This window comes from Podarcis bocagei (genome assembly GCF_964188305.1).
Source record: "Podarcis bocagei genome assembly, chromosome: 5".
Classification (NCBI taxonomy): Eukaryota; Metazoa; Chordata; class Lepidosauria; order Squamata; family Lacertidae; genus Podarcis; species Podarcis bocagei.
This window is the reverse complement of record NC_138129.1, coordinates 89,958,362-89,974,178: the sequence shown is the minus strand read 5'-3', so window position 1 is coordinate 89,974,178 and position 15,817 is coordinate 89,958,362. Positions and strand designations below refer to the sequence as shown.

At 47.2% G+C, this 15,817-nt stretch overlaps 1 protein-coding gene across 2 annotated transcripts in view; it reads right to left on the bottom strand.

The window, feature by feature from the left end:
- Nucleotides 1-14,659, bottom strand: part of LOC308587082 (uncharacterized protein) — a 715,982-nt gene extending 701,323 nt beyond the window's left edge. The window contains exons 1-2 of one of the 2 annotated variants that reach the window (XM_081194484.1): nt 13,696-14,659; nt 9,327-10,310 (exon numbers count right to left, since the gene is read on the bottom strand). In XM_081194484.1, the coding sequence (XP_081050610.1) occupies nt 9,736-10,310; nt 13,696-14,365 (1,245 nt within the window). In that variant the 5' untranslated portion in view covers nt 14,366-14,659 and the 3' untranslated portion in view covers nt 9,327-9,735. Of the gene's footprint in view, nt 1-9,326; nt 10,311-13,695 lie in introns of those variants that run through there. The other variant, XM_081194485.1, reaches the window with a different exon arrangement.
- Between the last annotated feature and the right edge of the window lie 1,158 nt (nt 14,660-15,817).

Genomic DNA, 15,817 nt, shown 5'->3' with positions numbered 1-15,817 from the left:
ATCAGAGTATAACAAGAAAAGAAAAAAAAGGACTTCCCGTAGAAATGATAACGTTTAGAAGTCTGCAGTACAGTGAGTCACAGCAAAGTTAACAAGAATCGGAAACAGCCATCCAGTTTGGCTTTGAAATGTCATTTTAATACCATGAGGGTAGTGCTAAGTAGTACAGAGACTAAAGGCCTTACTCAAATGTACAAATCTGAACCTGCTGACCCGTATATAAAGAAAGTCCTTTACTACAAACATAACAAGAATCCCATGGACAGAGGTAAAATGCCAGGTTTTTTTATTGCACTATAATCTGTTCCCTAAAGTGCTACGTGGATGAAAAGGGAATGGTTAGGTGAACAGTGTTACGTTCCAGAGGGGTCAGTGAATAGGTGGGTCATTTGTAGCAAGAAATGCCAGCAGTAGATAAGGAGATGCCATGGGTTACTTTCACAGTATTCTGTGTCTTGCATACTTGGTAAGCCTATGTTACAAGAAGGTACATTATGTCTGAGTTTCCTTATGGAAAAGCTGTTTGCAGATAACCCCACTTGTTTTCTGAGATCCCGGCAAATGACCTTGATGAAGATCACTCCTGGCAAATAGAAGGGGAAGAAAAGGAGGCAGTGAGAGATCACTGCAGATGGTGACAGCAGCCACGAAATTAAAAGACGCCTGCTTTTTGGGAGAAAAGCAATGACAAACCTAGACAGCATCTTAAAAAGCAGAGACATCACCTTGCCAACAAAGGTCCATATAGTTAAAGCTATGGTTTTCCCAGTAGTGATGTATGGAAGTGAGAGCTCGACCATAAAGAAGGCTGATCGCCAAAGAATTGATGCTTTTGAATTATGGTGCTGGAAGAGACTCTTGAGAGTCCCATGGACTGCAAGAAGATCAAACGCATCCATTCTTAAGGAAATTAGCCCTGAGTGCTCACTGGAAGGACAGATCGTGAAGCTGAGGCTCCAATACTTTGGCCACCTCATGAGAAGAGAAGACTCCCTGGAAAAGACCCTGATGTTGGGAAAGATGGAGGGCACAAGGAGAAGGGGACGACAGAGGACGAGATGGTTGGACAGTGTTCTCGAAGCTACGAACATGAGTTTGACCAAACTGCGGGAGGCAGTGGAAGACAGGAGTGCCTGGCATGCTCTGGTCCATGGGGTCATGAAGAGTTGGACACGACTAAACGACTAAGCAACAACAACCAATTTCTGGGGTGCCTGAGAAATTCACCCAATCCACACTTTCCAGACTCAAGTGTGGCTCACATAACTTGAGCTGGTTTGAAGGCTGCCTTGTTTTCCCACACCCACCCTCTATTTAAAGCATATAATAGCCAATTTAACGTGCAGGCAGTAATGGGGTTTGATGTCATGTTGTACCAGGGACACTGTTTGAAAAAAAGTATCATTGGCCAAATGGACCCATGGCAGCCACCATTCCCTGGGAGGAATAGCACATTATCAAATCTTGTCACTCCGAAGGCTATGACCTCAATTTCAAACTGCCCCAAGCATCAATTAAAGGTAAAGGGACCCCTGACCATTAGGTCCAGTCGTGATCAACTCTGGGGTTGCAGCGCTCATCTTGCTTTATTGGCCGAGGGAGCCGGCGTACAGCTTCCGTGTCATGTGGCCAGCATGACTAAGCCGCTTCTGGCAAACCAGAGCAGCACACAGAAACGCCGTTTACCTTCCCGCTGAAGCGGTACCTATTTATCTACTTACACTTTGACGTGCTTTTGAACTGCTAGGTTGGCAGGGATAAGGACCCAGAAACGGGAGCTCACCCTGTCACGGGGATTCGAACCGCCGACCTTCTGATTGGCAAGCTCTAGGCTCTGTGGTTTAACCCACAGCGCCACCAGTGTCCCCCAAGCATCAATTACCTGTGGTTAAAAGGTAGCCACATGAAATTGTATATAAAGGTGTTTAATAATGTAAGGTAGATTTTAGATAAATACCTATCCATTAGAGGAGTCAATCTGGTTCACCAACATCCTGTGGTAGCTTACCGGTAACTTCCATATTAGGATGTTTATCTGAAGTGGTAGGAGACATCTAACGGTGCTGACTATTTCGGGGAAAGCCAACATGATGTTCTCCAGATGTTTTGGACTGGAACTCCATCACTTCTAAATTTTATTTATGCAAACATGAGACCTTAGCCACTTCGTAAAATGCTTTATAGAGTCAAGAAAGAAAGAGATATAGTGATGCACAACCTAAAAGGGTTTAAAGACTCTGCTCACTTACACAAGATCCTTCTGATTTTACAAGGCTCAGACCAGGTCCTGAGGTTAAAAGAGGAAAATGATAGAGCTTGATACTTTATGTATTCACTCCCTTATCAGAAAATGGACAGGAAGGCACTAGAAGACATGATTAACCTCCCCTAACATGAAATTTGATAATATGGAAGGAATGGAGATTGAAACGTGATTCTCCTTTAGTGGGACAACCTTCGTTGGTTATCTTTTTCAGATGCAAAAGAAAATGTTTTAGCATACAAATAATTTTGAATAGTCTTGTGGATTGTGGGGTTAAAATTTAAGTCTCTTAAAAGTGTCAAATCCAGGCACGCCAAGGTCTGTGACATAAGTGGTTGCCTACTTGGGCAAATGATAGCACCAGCCCTGGGCCCAAGCAAGTCAATCCTACACACAGCAGAGTATGACAATATCTTTCAGTTTACACACATCACAGCCTTGGTAGGCTATGACCTACTCTTGCAATTAGTCTTTGCCTTTTTTGTAGCAGATGGATCGTGTAAGTCAGGGGTAGTGCTTTTTTCTAAAAAAAATAAAAATGTTTAGGAGTACTCTCATTTTGAGTCAAGAAAACCACCTTTTTATAGTTCAAATCAGGAAAAATAAATACGGTAAATGGACAAAAATACAAAGAACATGCATTACCTCATATTACACAGCTGACAGCTCGCAGTTACTTCCACATTGGCATGAGGTTGTGTGCACTAACATCTTCCCGATTCTTCCCGGGAACACTGGGAAAGGAAATGAAGCCGCCATCAGAGGTGGTAACAACGAAACTGACCAATCACCGTGCTAGATTACAATTCCTACTTCACACATTAAACGCTCACTTCCATCTGAGACTCAGGAAACACCATGATAGGAAATTCAACTTTTAGTTTCTTCTCTAGCATGGTGAATCGTCAGTTCTGTTGCAATGGCGGTAGCCATTTCTTCTTCCGTTAGAGTCACAAAATGTTTAGGGGTATGCGTACCCCTGCGTCCCCCCAGAAAAAAAGCACTGGTCAGGGGCATGTGATTGTAGTGGTGTGTTAACTAAACTTAAGTCTCATTACTTAAAATACAGATTGTATTTGACATGCCATACATTTAGTAAATTAGAAAGTATCTCCAAAGAGCTTCCAAAAGCATTCAAATATCATGCATCCGCTCTGTCACAGCTCTCCATTGAAGATTGTTTTCCTGCATGGGGCTAAGGAATTAAGATTAACTGGGAAATCAGTCCTCCAATTCTTTGCTTGACTGGTACTTAGCTGCCTATCTTATTCATGTCTTTCAAAGATCAAGCACCATAAACATCTATAAATCATATCAATTAAGCATCCTTAGTCCAATAATCTCTTCTAGTTCATCTGAAGCAAAGGGATTATTTTTATCTGATTTATTTTAACCTTCACATAATTAGTTTGCAGCTGTTGAGATTTGTTGATATATTTAAAAAACAACTTTGAAAATAATAATAAAAATGTTGAGGCACAATATGATTGTACCACTAATTTGTAAAGGAGGAGGGGGAGGGGGAGGAGAAGGAGGAGGAGGAGGAAGAGGAGAAGAAGAAGATGAAGGAGGAGGAGGAGAAAGTCATTTTGTTGATGTCATTAAACTATAGGAACAGCCCAAGAAGAATGATGGGTACTTCACTTACCGTATTTTTCTGTGTATAAGACGCCCCCATGTATTAGATGCACCTATTCTGGGGGACTCCAAATTAAGAAAATACCCCTCAACACTACCCGTGTATAAGACGAGCCCCAATTTTAAACCTGTTTTTTGGTACCCCCCCCCCAGTCTTTTACATGGAAAAATATGGTACATGCATGTTTATCACTCAGTGACTCCATAAATCAGTGATGACTTGATTGAATAAAGCTCGCCTTCTGGTAGATTAATTGCTGTTCCACCTGAATGGTGTCAAATTGGGGGAAGCCATGGGCAGAAGAATGTTAAGATACACTGGAATTGGGATATTTTTTTCAAGACATCAGTGTGTGTGTGTGTGTGTGTGTGTGTATGCGTATGTCCATCTTTTCAAAGGAAATGATTGGTGCTAGTTGTATATTTTCAATAAAATGATGAATTATATAGAAGGGTGCAGCAAATCTGTCTTTTATCTTCACTTTTGTTTAATCTTCCTTTACAAATATGGCAATAATGGATTAAAGTGGTGTAGGGGTTGTAGGAATTCAGTCAAGAGGAATGAGCTCTAAGCTATATACGTATGCTGATGATATAGTTTTTACATTATAGAACCCGTGGCGCTTGCTTACTAGCTTAATGGATATCCTATAAAAATTCAGCACTTTGGGCATTAATCCAACAAAGTCCAGAACATTAGGACTTAACTTGGAAGAACAATAAAAAATAGCAAATAAGGCACATGCAAAATAGAAATCTGGTTGGAATGTGATGTTTGAGAATCTTGATATCACAAAATCTTCTAGACGTTATGATAGTAATTTTGATGTAATTATTAATAAAATGAACACTGACATGAGGAAATGGGCACAGGGGGTATTCTCATGGCTGGATATCAAGAGGACTATGTTGCCTAATATATTATTGTTGACAATTTCATATCTGATTATATTTAAAGAATGTATTGATAATAATCCACCAAGTATCCCAACTACAAGAATTAAAACTTCATGACTTGATCGAATTATTTTGGACTCAGAAATTCACAGAATATTTAGAGACACCCGGGAGAGGGGGGAAAGAATTTAAGAATGGCGGTTTGGCAATTCCTATTTACCGGTAGTTGATAATTTCAAGCTTCATTGTTAACTGCAATGACTCGATGATTCAACCAGCAAATATCCATTAGGCATTGGAATATGCAGTGCTTTCAATAAAAGAAAAATCATGGATATGGAAATTAGGGAAATGTGAAATTCATAAACCAAATGCAGTCAGGGATGGAACAGCAAAGGCTTAGATGAGCATGAGCCCAGGGATGTTCCCATTAATGCCTAAGTGGTAACTAACTGAAATTTGGGGACATCATACAGGTACCTCCTCGGGGAAAAGCCCCCAAGAGCTTGGAAGCTTTGCCCCAAGGAAGGAGAAGGGCAGCCTGTGATGGGCTGCCCTTCTCCCTCCTCAGGGAAAAGCCTGCAAGCGCCACATACACGCTCCACGCAGCTCATGAAAGGGAGTGCTGAGCAGAGCCTGGGATGCACACAGGCTCTGCTCAGCACTCCCTTAAAAGAGCCACGTGGCGCATGTTTGTGGCTCTTGGGGGCTTTTCCCCGAGGAGGGAGAAGGGACTGACGGGCTGCCCTTCTCCCTCTTCGGGGAAAAGCCCCCAAGAGCCGCACACACGCTCCACATGGCTCTTTAAAGCGAGCGCTGAGCAGAGCCTCCCGCCTGCATTCGCTCCATAAGATGCAAACACCCCTTATTTTTTAGGAGGGGAAAAGTGCGTCTTATAGAGCGAAAAATACGGTATGTTTAAATTGCACAATGAAAAGTGCAGCTGTATAAAGATTAAAAACAGTGGATCAAACAGTAACCATACCACTATAAAGGCTAAGTGCAGAAAACCCCTCAAATAACCAATAATGGAGGTTTTGGAAATCAGATGTTGCTTTATTCATATTTAAAGAACTAAAGGCATGCATAAGCAATTAACAAAATTGGAACAAATATGTTTAAATATAACTCACTATTGTCAAGGAAATATGATATATTATGAGAAATACAAGACCAGGAGAAGGGGAATAAAACCAGATGGGGAAAAAATAATGTAAATAAATATTATGGCTATGTAATAGGGAGTTATATGTTGTGATAATTCAATTTTTTAATGGATGTTGCAACCAGAGAGAAGGAACAGGATGGCTTGCAGCGGAGGGCAAGAGTATTGTCACTGCTTCCATTATGTGCTGTCAGAATAAATGGCCTCATTTACTCTAATGGTGATGCCAGCTCTCAAGTTTTCTTTGAATGTCTGATATTTTTGTAGTCTCCCCCCCCCCCCTGTAAATTCACTCTTCTTTTGCCCATCAAAATGAAGTTTTTAGAGTTGTTTAACCTTGAATCGGATTTCTTTTGGTACTATTGAAACTTGCATTGGAGACCTACAGGTCAACAAAGCAGAGTATAAACCGATTAAATAAGTAAAGGATGAAACGAATGAACAGCAGTGTTGTCTTCATTGTGATCTGAAAGTTCTGTTTGTGCCATAAATAAAAGCTTCCATGTAAAGCTGTATTCCTTAATAAGAAACATAGAAGTTATGAACCAGTTGAAAGGTGCATTCTTGTCTGAGCTTTCCTTCTTTATTTTTTTTTTAGTTTCAACATATACCCCCCCCCAAAAAAAAACCAGGAGGAAAGACTCCCCACCCTTTAACAAAACAACATTTATTCCATCACATACAATATTTCACATACAGTTTGAATTTTTTTTTTAAGTTTCAAAAATTCATTTATAAAGAAAATAAAAGGGTTACTTGACAATTATATCCCCAAACAATAAAAGAAAACCCAGCAACAATAAAGCTAAGTATAAATATAAGATTCTTTTTGAAAAGGCAAATTGCTATTTTGAAGTCCACCACTAATACTGGGGCAAGTAAAATAAGTCAATTGGGGTCACCAGGTGACCTCAGATCAGTCAGACTTGATTAGGTATCTAGTAAGGTTGCTTTTTTGAGGTCAGTCTTTTCTTGCAATGAACGAACCCAGACTTCACTCCACAAGGCAGCCAGTGTAAAAAAAAATGGAGCTATAATTCCAATGCTGGGCTATTTCCACTGGAACCACTGCCCAAAGGAACAGAACCATGTTCTTACAAGATAGCGGATCTTACTCATACTCTGGGAAAACAGAGAGTAAGACTAAACAAGGTCTTGGTGGAATTCTTTGGTATACAATCAAAGAAATTTCATGAAAAATGTGTTTTCCTGTGAATACTAGGGACAGTTTCATGTATCAATGGAACGTGGACAATACTATGTTTTCATTGACTCTGCCAGTGAGCTGGAGAATCAGAATTGAGTACAAATGATACCAGCCTGACAATTATTTAAGCAGAATGCTTGTATTTGCAAAGCATGCAGGATTCTTCAGGCACAGATGCTCAGAGCCCAAATTGTGGCATCCCGTACGGACTGCGCACGCATGGCAGCCCCTACAGTCGCCTTTAAAAAGGCTCCCTTGCGATTTCGGGAGGGGGCGCAATGGTGCCCACCGAGTCTCCTTGCTTACAGGCTTCCGCGCCTGCAATTTTAAAGGGTCCCCGCTTCGCCGTAGAGACAGGACCCGAACTCGTGAAGCAGACCCCCTCCGGAGCTTGGAGGGAGATCCGCCATTAGCCGATGGCGCCGACCGGAAGTCTCCCAGAGGTCCGTTCTTAACCTGAAACTGTTCTTAACCTGAAGCACCACTTTAGCTAATGGGGCCTCCTGCTGCTGCCGCACCGCCAGAGCACGATTTCTGTTCTCATTCTGAAGCAAAGTTCTTAACCCGAGGTACTATTTCTGGGTTAGCAGAGTCTGTAACCTGAAGCGTCTGTAACCTGAAGCGTATGTAACCCGAGGTACCACTGTATTAGATTGAACAGGAAGGCAAAGTGCCCTGTTAAAGAAGTTTTGGCTGCCAAGTATGTGAGATGTGTTCTTCCCATTTTAATGATGCAGCAGAGAACTAGGAAAGACAGCCGACGCAGCTTAAATTCTTTGTGCAGATGTGACATCATACGATCCTCTAACTGAAACAAAAACATGCAGGCACTTGGCTTAATGTTAAGCTCGTTTTTCAGCCCAACAATGTTCAGCAAAGCAATTAGAGCGATGTGTACCTTCACCTGCGCATTTCATTTAACTCCTTCCTCCTCCGTTTCAAGGCCTGCAGTAGCAGTGCTCGTTCCAGCAAGTTACCCAATTTCCCAGTTTTAAAACTTGAAATCATAACTCTGACATTTTTCCTTTCTCCTGCTTTAAAGACTGCGATAGTATTGCTAACTTCACAATCCTGGAGGGAGAGTTCAATTAAAGACTGTGAAAAGAAAAGGAATGCAGGATCCGTATTGACCACAGGGGTTAAAAAATGGACTCGCGGCAATGAAAGGCCTCTTTTTTTGGGGGGGGGAGGTGGGGGAAGAATGAAGAAAAAGCTGAATAGAGTCAAGGGCTAGCTTGCTATCCACTGAGCAGTTCTTTCTCCTCAGTGAAAGCTGTTGCGTGCTGAGGTCCCCCAAAACACCCTTATCCCAAATAACTCACACTTCACACATAATTTTTGTTTAAGGTTTTTGGCATAATTTTGGCCACAACTTTATTATCATACAAGTTGTGAGTGGTTGCATAGGCATTGGTTAAGACTAGCTGTCCCCCCCCCCCCCGCCTTGGGGACAGCACTGACTTCCGGATTCCAGCGGAAGCCAGTGTGGAGGAACAAGATCAGGGATAACTGGAGCTGCGACACAGACCCACAGCTTCTCCCCGCATGCTCCTAGGGGCTTACACGGCCCAAACCCGATTCCAGGGGTTTGGACGAAAGGATGGTAAGCCCCTGAATTCCTTTAACGGAATTCCCATGCAGCAGCATCACCTGAGGGGCAGGCACAGCCAATCCATACCCCTCCAACAACCAATTTAAACCAATGCCTAACCGCCAACCTTACAAGTTGTGACGATTTGCTACGCAGTAGGCAAAAAACCAGATAGCACACACTAATCAGCCAAATGGCAAAATTCCTACCAGGCCCCCGCACCAAGGCGGACGACCCCATGACAGGCATAGCAAGGTCAAGCGAAGGCCCAATCAAGGGAGGGCGGGCGGGTGATCAGATGCCCACAGCGAAAGAGAAAGCAACTCTCTGTGGGCCCTGCTTAAATAATCTCTGATCTCCACCCCCAAAATGGCAACATACAATTTGCCCCAGCAACACCATCACCAATCCTTGCCAGACCCCTTTTCATCAAATCTCCCTGGCAACTACAGGGTGCTTTGCCTGGCCCCAGCCGCAACACATGCTCTCTTTTATTAGAACACGCTTTGCGTGCTGAGGTCCCCCAAAACACCCTTATCCCAAATAACTCACACTTCACACATAATTTTTGTTTAAGGTTTTTGGCATAATTTTGGCCACAACTTTATTATCATACAAATTGTGAGTGGTTGCATAGGCATTGGTTAAGACTAGCTGTCCCCCCCCCCCCGCCTTGGGGACAGCACTGACTTCCGGATTCCAGCGGAAGCCAGTGTGGAGGAACAAGATCAGGGATAACTGGAGCTGCGACACAGACCCACAGCTTCTCCCCGCATGCTCCTAGGGGCTTACACGGCCCAAACCCGATTCCAGGGGTTTGGACGAAAGGATGGTAAGCCCCTGAATTCCTTTAACGGAATTCCCATGCAGCAGCATCACCTGAGGGGCAGGCACAGCCAATCCATACCCCTCCAACAACCAATTTAAACCAATGCCTAACCGCCACCTGAGCCCTTACGCTCACCGCCAACCACTCACAAACCTAAACATACTCTCAACTTAGCCACCACTGACCTCAACCAAACATCACTCCCAACAGAGGTAAGATGAACCCCATCAAACCTGTAGCAATCAGTGGCTTTAACCTTAATATCTGGGTGGGGAATCACAAGCCCACCCAGATCAGACACCAACTTGCTTGCAGCTGAATTAATACGCTTTCGCACCCTTTCGGTGGCCGTAGGGCAGGGACTACCCCTCCAGACAGAACGCTGGAGCAACTGTGACCAAATTAACTTAGTATTGGGCACCAAGGCCGCCAGGTCCCTCAAATCCTGCAAAATAATAGCACGTAAAACATAACAGGAAAAGGAAACCAAATCATTTTCCCCGAGCTGCACCACAATCGCCGTAGGGGGGCCCTCCAGAAGAACACGCCTCTGCATTAGCGGTAAGAACTCCTTCCACCGCATCCCCCTTCTGGAGATCCAGGACACTCGTACGTGCTGCGGAAGGCCAAGGCCAACTCCCCATTCAGATTGCCGAGCTCTGCAAGCGGCCCAGTGCACAATACTGTGCCCCACTATCCACACCTGGACAGTGGGTAGACCTAGGGTAAAACAGGAGATGTGAGTACATGGCATCAACATCATTTTCGCACATAACCCCTGTATGCGTCCGACTTCCAGCGACCCAGGTCTTTAATCCTTTTAGCCGACAAGCCCCAATGGGCGGCTGTAGTTGCCGCCCCAATCCTGAAGGAATGCGGAGCAAACTCCGAGGCTGCATAGCCACAAGCAGCAATGACCTTGCGCAAAACACCAGTGAATTGATGACGTGCCAATGGACGCCCATCTTCGTGAATAAACAGGGCCCCCGCCCCAGTAGGCCGCAATGCCATATATTTCTGGAGATCCTTGACTGGGCAAGGACCCCCTACCCCAGTTGCTGGGAGCCGAATAACTACCCCTCTGCCCAGTTGATCAGTTTTGGAACTCCTGACCAGGATCTGCAATTCAGACTGAGACAAGCTCACATCCTGCAGCAACAAACCTCTCGAACCCCCATCCTGCTTAGGTTCGCACACCACCTCCCCCAGCCGCAGGGCTCCAAAAAAGGCTATGGAATAGGCTGCGGAAAATAACCGCGCCTCAAACTTCGACCAACAGATGCCCCTTAGTTTATTTCGCATCTTGGTCAACAAGCCAAACGTTATTGGCCTCCTTGTAACTGGCCTGGAGGGGCACAGCCGGCCCCACCCTTCCAATGCCTTGCGCACCACAAACTTCCCACATGGGTCATTATTAAAATAAACTTTGCTAAAGAAAGAAATGGCAGCCGCATGCAATCTCAGCGTCCTGGCAGCCCTCCGCATCTGAAATAGATGCGCCAAATATTGGAGCACCTGTGCTGTAGACTGAGGTGTGCAAGTTCCCCCTACCACAGATTGCCCAGTAAAATGCAAAAAATCGGTCCAAGCCTTCTTATAGGACCTCAGTGTGGAGGGGGCAACGGATGCAGCTACTCCCTGTAAAACTAAGTGCTGCCAAGGTTCCAGAGATGATCCGGGAAAAATTCCGGACGGTCTCGAGTCACTGGCGCCAGGGACCTGAACCGCTGCATCTGAAAACGGGACAGAGCATCGGCAATCTCGTTAGACACTCCAGGCACAAAACGAGCAGAAAATACAATGTTAAAACGCAAACAATGCAAAACAAAAACCCTCAACAGGGCCGATACCCTTGGTGAACGTGAAGACTGCTTGGCTAGCACGTTCACCACCGCCAGGTTATCTGTCCAGAAACACACTCGACGGTCCCTGAATTGCTCAACCCACAAATGAACTGCCACTACAATGGGAAAAAACTCAAGAAAGGTTAAATCCCGAGTTATGGCTTCCCCGCGCCAGGCTAAAGGCCAACGCTCGGCACACCACCTGCCATCCCAATACAAACCAAATCCCAACGACCCTGCAGCATCAGAGTGCACCTGAAAATCAGTATAAAGGTTCAAAGTGTCCTGCCAGAGAGACACCCCATTGAATTCCTCTAGGAATTCCAACCATATACGAAGGTCAGCACGCACTTGAGCTGACAGGCGCACCCTGTGTCTTGGCGATTTCAAACCTGACATAAGTCTGGCCAAGCGGGAACAGAAGGGTCGCCCTGGGGCGACCACCCTGCAGGCAAAGTTTAGGTGGCCCAACAAGGACTGCAGCTGCCTCAGGGTGACCTTTTTCATGGGAATGAGGTCAGCAATGATAGCCTTCAGCGTGAGTATCTTATCTGCCGGCAAACTTGAAGTTTGAGCCACCGTATCCAGCAAAATACCCAGGTAAGTCAGCTGCGTAGAAGGACCCTCAGTCTTCTCCGCAGCTAACGGCACACCCAGTTCCTCGGTCAAAGCCGCAAAAGCCTGCAGCAACACCACGCAGTTCCCCGTATCACTAGCTGAGGCCACTAAATAATCATCCAAATAATGAGTGACTCCGCCCAAACCAGTTCTTTTGCGCAGAGCCCAGTCCAAAAATGAACTAAAACATTCAAAGGCCGCACAGGCTACCGAGCAGCCCATGGGCATGGCCTTGTCAAAGTAAAATTCCCCATCAAACTGAAATCCCAGCAACCAGCAGTCATCCGGATGAATCGGGAGCAGCCGAAACGCAGACTCAATGTCACATTTGGCTAGCAAAGCACCCTTTCCAAATTTTCTTATCATCTTGATCGCTTGATCAAGCGATGCATACTTCACTGAACAAAGCTCCGGGGGAATAACATCATTTACTGATGTGCCCCTAGGGTGTGAAAGGTTGTGTATCAGGCGAAATTCCCCCGGAGTTTTCTTGGGCACTATACCCAAGGGTGAAATATGCAAATTAGGAAAGGGGGGGACGGCAAAAGGGCCGGCCATACGGCGTAAAGCCAGTTCTTTCCCAATTTTTTTACGTGCCACCTCCGGCATATCCCTAACAGACTTCTGGTTAGAAGGGTTTCTGGCTACAGGATTTGCCGCCACTGGAATTCGAAAACCCAGGGAGAAACCGTCACGCAAGTACGATGCTGCCTCCTGAAGAGGGTATAACTGTAACAATGACAACAACGGCTGTAGCTTAACCGGGGTATAAGCTAAAGAAGAAAGCACACTATTTTCCCGCACCGGCGGCTGCAGCCTGGGGGGCGGCTTTTGGGGGCTGCTGTGAGCCCCCCCCTTACGAAAGGGCCGTCTAATCCCTGTACAAGCAGATGCTGGATGGTTCCCTGAACACTTCTCACAGCTATGCGAATACCTGCAGAACTGACGCTGACAGGTACCTTTGTTAAAATCCCAGCAAAAGAACTTGCGACCCGTCTTAGCCGGCACATTCCTAGTTTTTTGTGATTCAGGGAGCTTATTGTCAATACGTGGAGCCACATAAGTGGTCCAAACATCTAAATCTTTTCGGTCCCAACGGGCAGTGGGGATCTTGGCAGCCCTGCGTCTGAAATTCTCATCATAGGAAATTGCAGCGGACGCTCCAGCCATCGTAAATGCTGAGCGAACTATGGATAAATAGACCCATAAATGCATCGACCTCCGTGGGTAAGCCGCTGCCACCACTCCTGCAAACACCTGGAAACTATCAAGCCAACGCTCGAAGGTCCTTTCCACCTTTGGCACAACCACCCTCTTCTTTGCGGCTGCCTTATCCAGGGAATCCTGGCCCTCCTGAGGGGGTGCCAAGCGAAATATATAATTTTAACTGCCATCCAGAATCCTGGATCGCAGCTTTGTAGTTAAGTGGGCACCTGGTATAATGTCCCTAGCTGAATTGGTGGAAACCCTCACATCAGGCAGGAGGACCCCGTCCCGACAATCCTGCACCGCCCCGTACTTAGCCCTATGAGAGTTTGCCCTCCTCTCCCAAGCCCATTTTGGGAGCCCCGATGACTCTCCAAAGCCCCAGTATAATGAGAGTGAAGCTTCCTCATCACTACTGGAGGTTTGAGACGACGTACCTGCAGAAGAGGATGAGGTGTCTCTCCGTCTCCTCTTAGCACGCTTCTTAGAACTCTTTTTTCGGCGACGGAGCCCACCCGAAGACGACCTAGGAGGGAGAGGAAGGCTGTCCTCCACTGAGGATTCAGATGCGTCACCTTGCAGCACGTCGCCTGGAACCAACTGAGAAGAGACCACAGGTGAGCGACCAGGAACAGACCTCACCACCGATGAGGACTGTACAACTGAACCCCGTGCCGCCCGAATCCGGGTGGATGTCCTTCGCCTGGTCTGACCCTTGGGGCCACCCCGTACCCTTGGCGCTGCAGCTTGGGAGACAGGTAAGGCCGTTGACTGGGACAATTGAGTAGTACGCGAAGGACCCCCAGCTAACAAATCCTCCCCCTCATCTTCAGCGGAAGATGACACTGAAGGAAGAGCGTCAACAGGCGGAGCTGGGCTAGTAGGAGAAGTCGTCGGAGTCGAACAGCGTTGAATCAAGCCATCCATTTCAGCCTCAACACGCGCTAACACCACTGGGTCGTTGGCCAAACCAGTGACCATGGATTGAAGGCGTCTAACAGATCGGTGTGGCACTGGAGAGCGCAAAGCTTGGGACGGGCCTTTTATGGGCCGCTTTGCTGATGAAGCAAGATCAGGCCTCCGTGGTGCCTTCTTCTTTGGAGCCATCCCTGCTACCAGTAAAAGACAAATAACAAAATTAATGCAATGCACCCGGTGCTCTGAGATACAACCGTATAGTCACGCAGCCTCCAGTTAGTTGTAACCAAATGGCTCACCAGCAGGTGGCGCAGCCGGTAAATAAGGCCAATGTAATGGCTGCGTTTCCACAAACGGCCACTAGAGGTCTCCGCACAATGAGGAGGCAGTAGAAAATGGCGCTCCCGCCAAACTTTTCCAAAATGGAGGCCTCCCAACCACCTCCAAGCAGAAGGCCTCCCACCAAGGCCCAAAGCAGGCCGTCAGCGGGCCTCCAAGCCCAAAAACCGCTGTGCGCGCTAAACGCCTATCCAAGGGGGGTTGGGCCCTCCCCAGTCAGAAGCAACCCGACTCCGCAGGCGGTGGCGCCGAAGCGCGGCTAAGGCCGCTAATGCGCGGAGTCAGCAGGGGAGGTGGGGGGGGTCCCCTAACCAGGCCACGCCGGGCCCGGCCAGATCCGCGGGGAGAACGTGGGCGCCGAGCGCCGAGCGCGACTCGTCAGTCCCAACGACGCCCGCGCGGCACCTCCGCGCCAGTCGGCCCTCCCTGGGTAAGGGCGCGCCAAGGCGCACAAAAGCGGGAGCCGCCGCCGGGAGAGGCCACTAAGTGGAGGGAGGGGGGGAGCTCTGGAGGCCCGAGGCTTACCGGACTGGGCCCAGGCCTCCCCGGACTGGCCCGAATTCGGGCCGAGAAAACAGGCGCCGAGCGCCGAGCGTGGAATCGGCGGCCCCGACGGCGCCCGCGCGGAGCCCCCGCGCCAGCCGGCCCTCACCGGTTATTGAAGAGCGCACCGTAGCGCGCGACAGGCAGCCGCCGCCGGGAGAGAGCCGCCGCCGGGCGAGGCCAGGGGAGGAAGGTAAACTACTTGCTAACCACTGGGAGGGGAGGGGGGGGTAAAGCTCCGGGGGCCTGAAGGCCAACTCACCCCCTGCCCGGCACTTCGGCTGAGAACCAGGCCGAAGGCCTAGGGTCCGGCACCCCCCCAGCCACCCCCAGCGGCCCCACGGGGCCAAACTCCCACCAGAAGGTCAGAAGAAGGAGATAGTGCCAGGAAAAATAATTTAGAACTAAAAACTAACAAGAAGGAATCTGGCAAATAAAATAAAGAAGGGGGGGATAGACTTTGGGAGATAAACACAAAAGCAAAGAAAACGTAATTAATTAGAATTAAAATAGGATAAAATGAGGATTAGGATTATACAACCGTCTTTAACTGTGTTCGATCAGATGCCCACAGCGAAAGAGAAAGCAACTCTCTGTGGGCCCTGCTTAAATAATCTCTGATCTCCACCCCCAAAATGGCAACATACAATTTGCCCCAGCAACACCATCACCAATCCTTGCCAGACCCCTTTTCATCAAATCTCCCTGGCAACTACAGGGTGCTTTGCCTGGCCCCAGCCGCAACACGTGCTCTCTTTT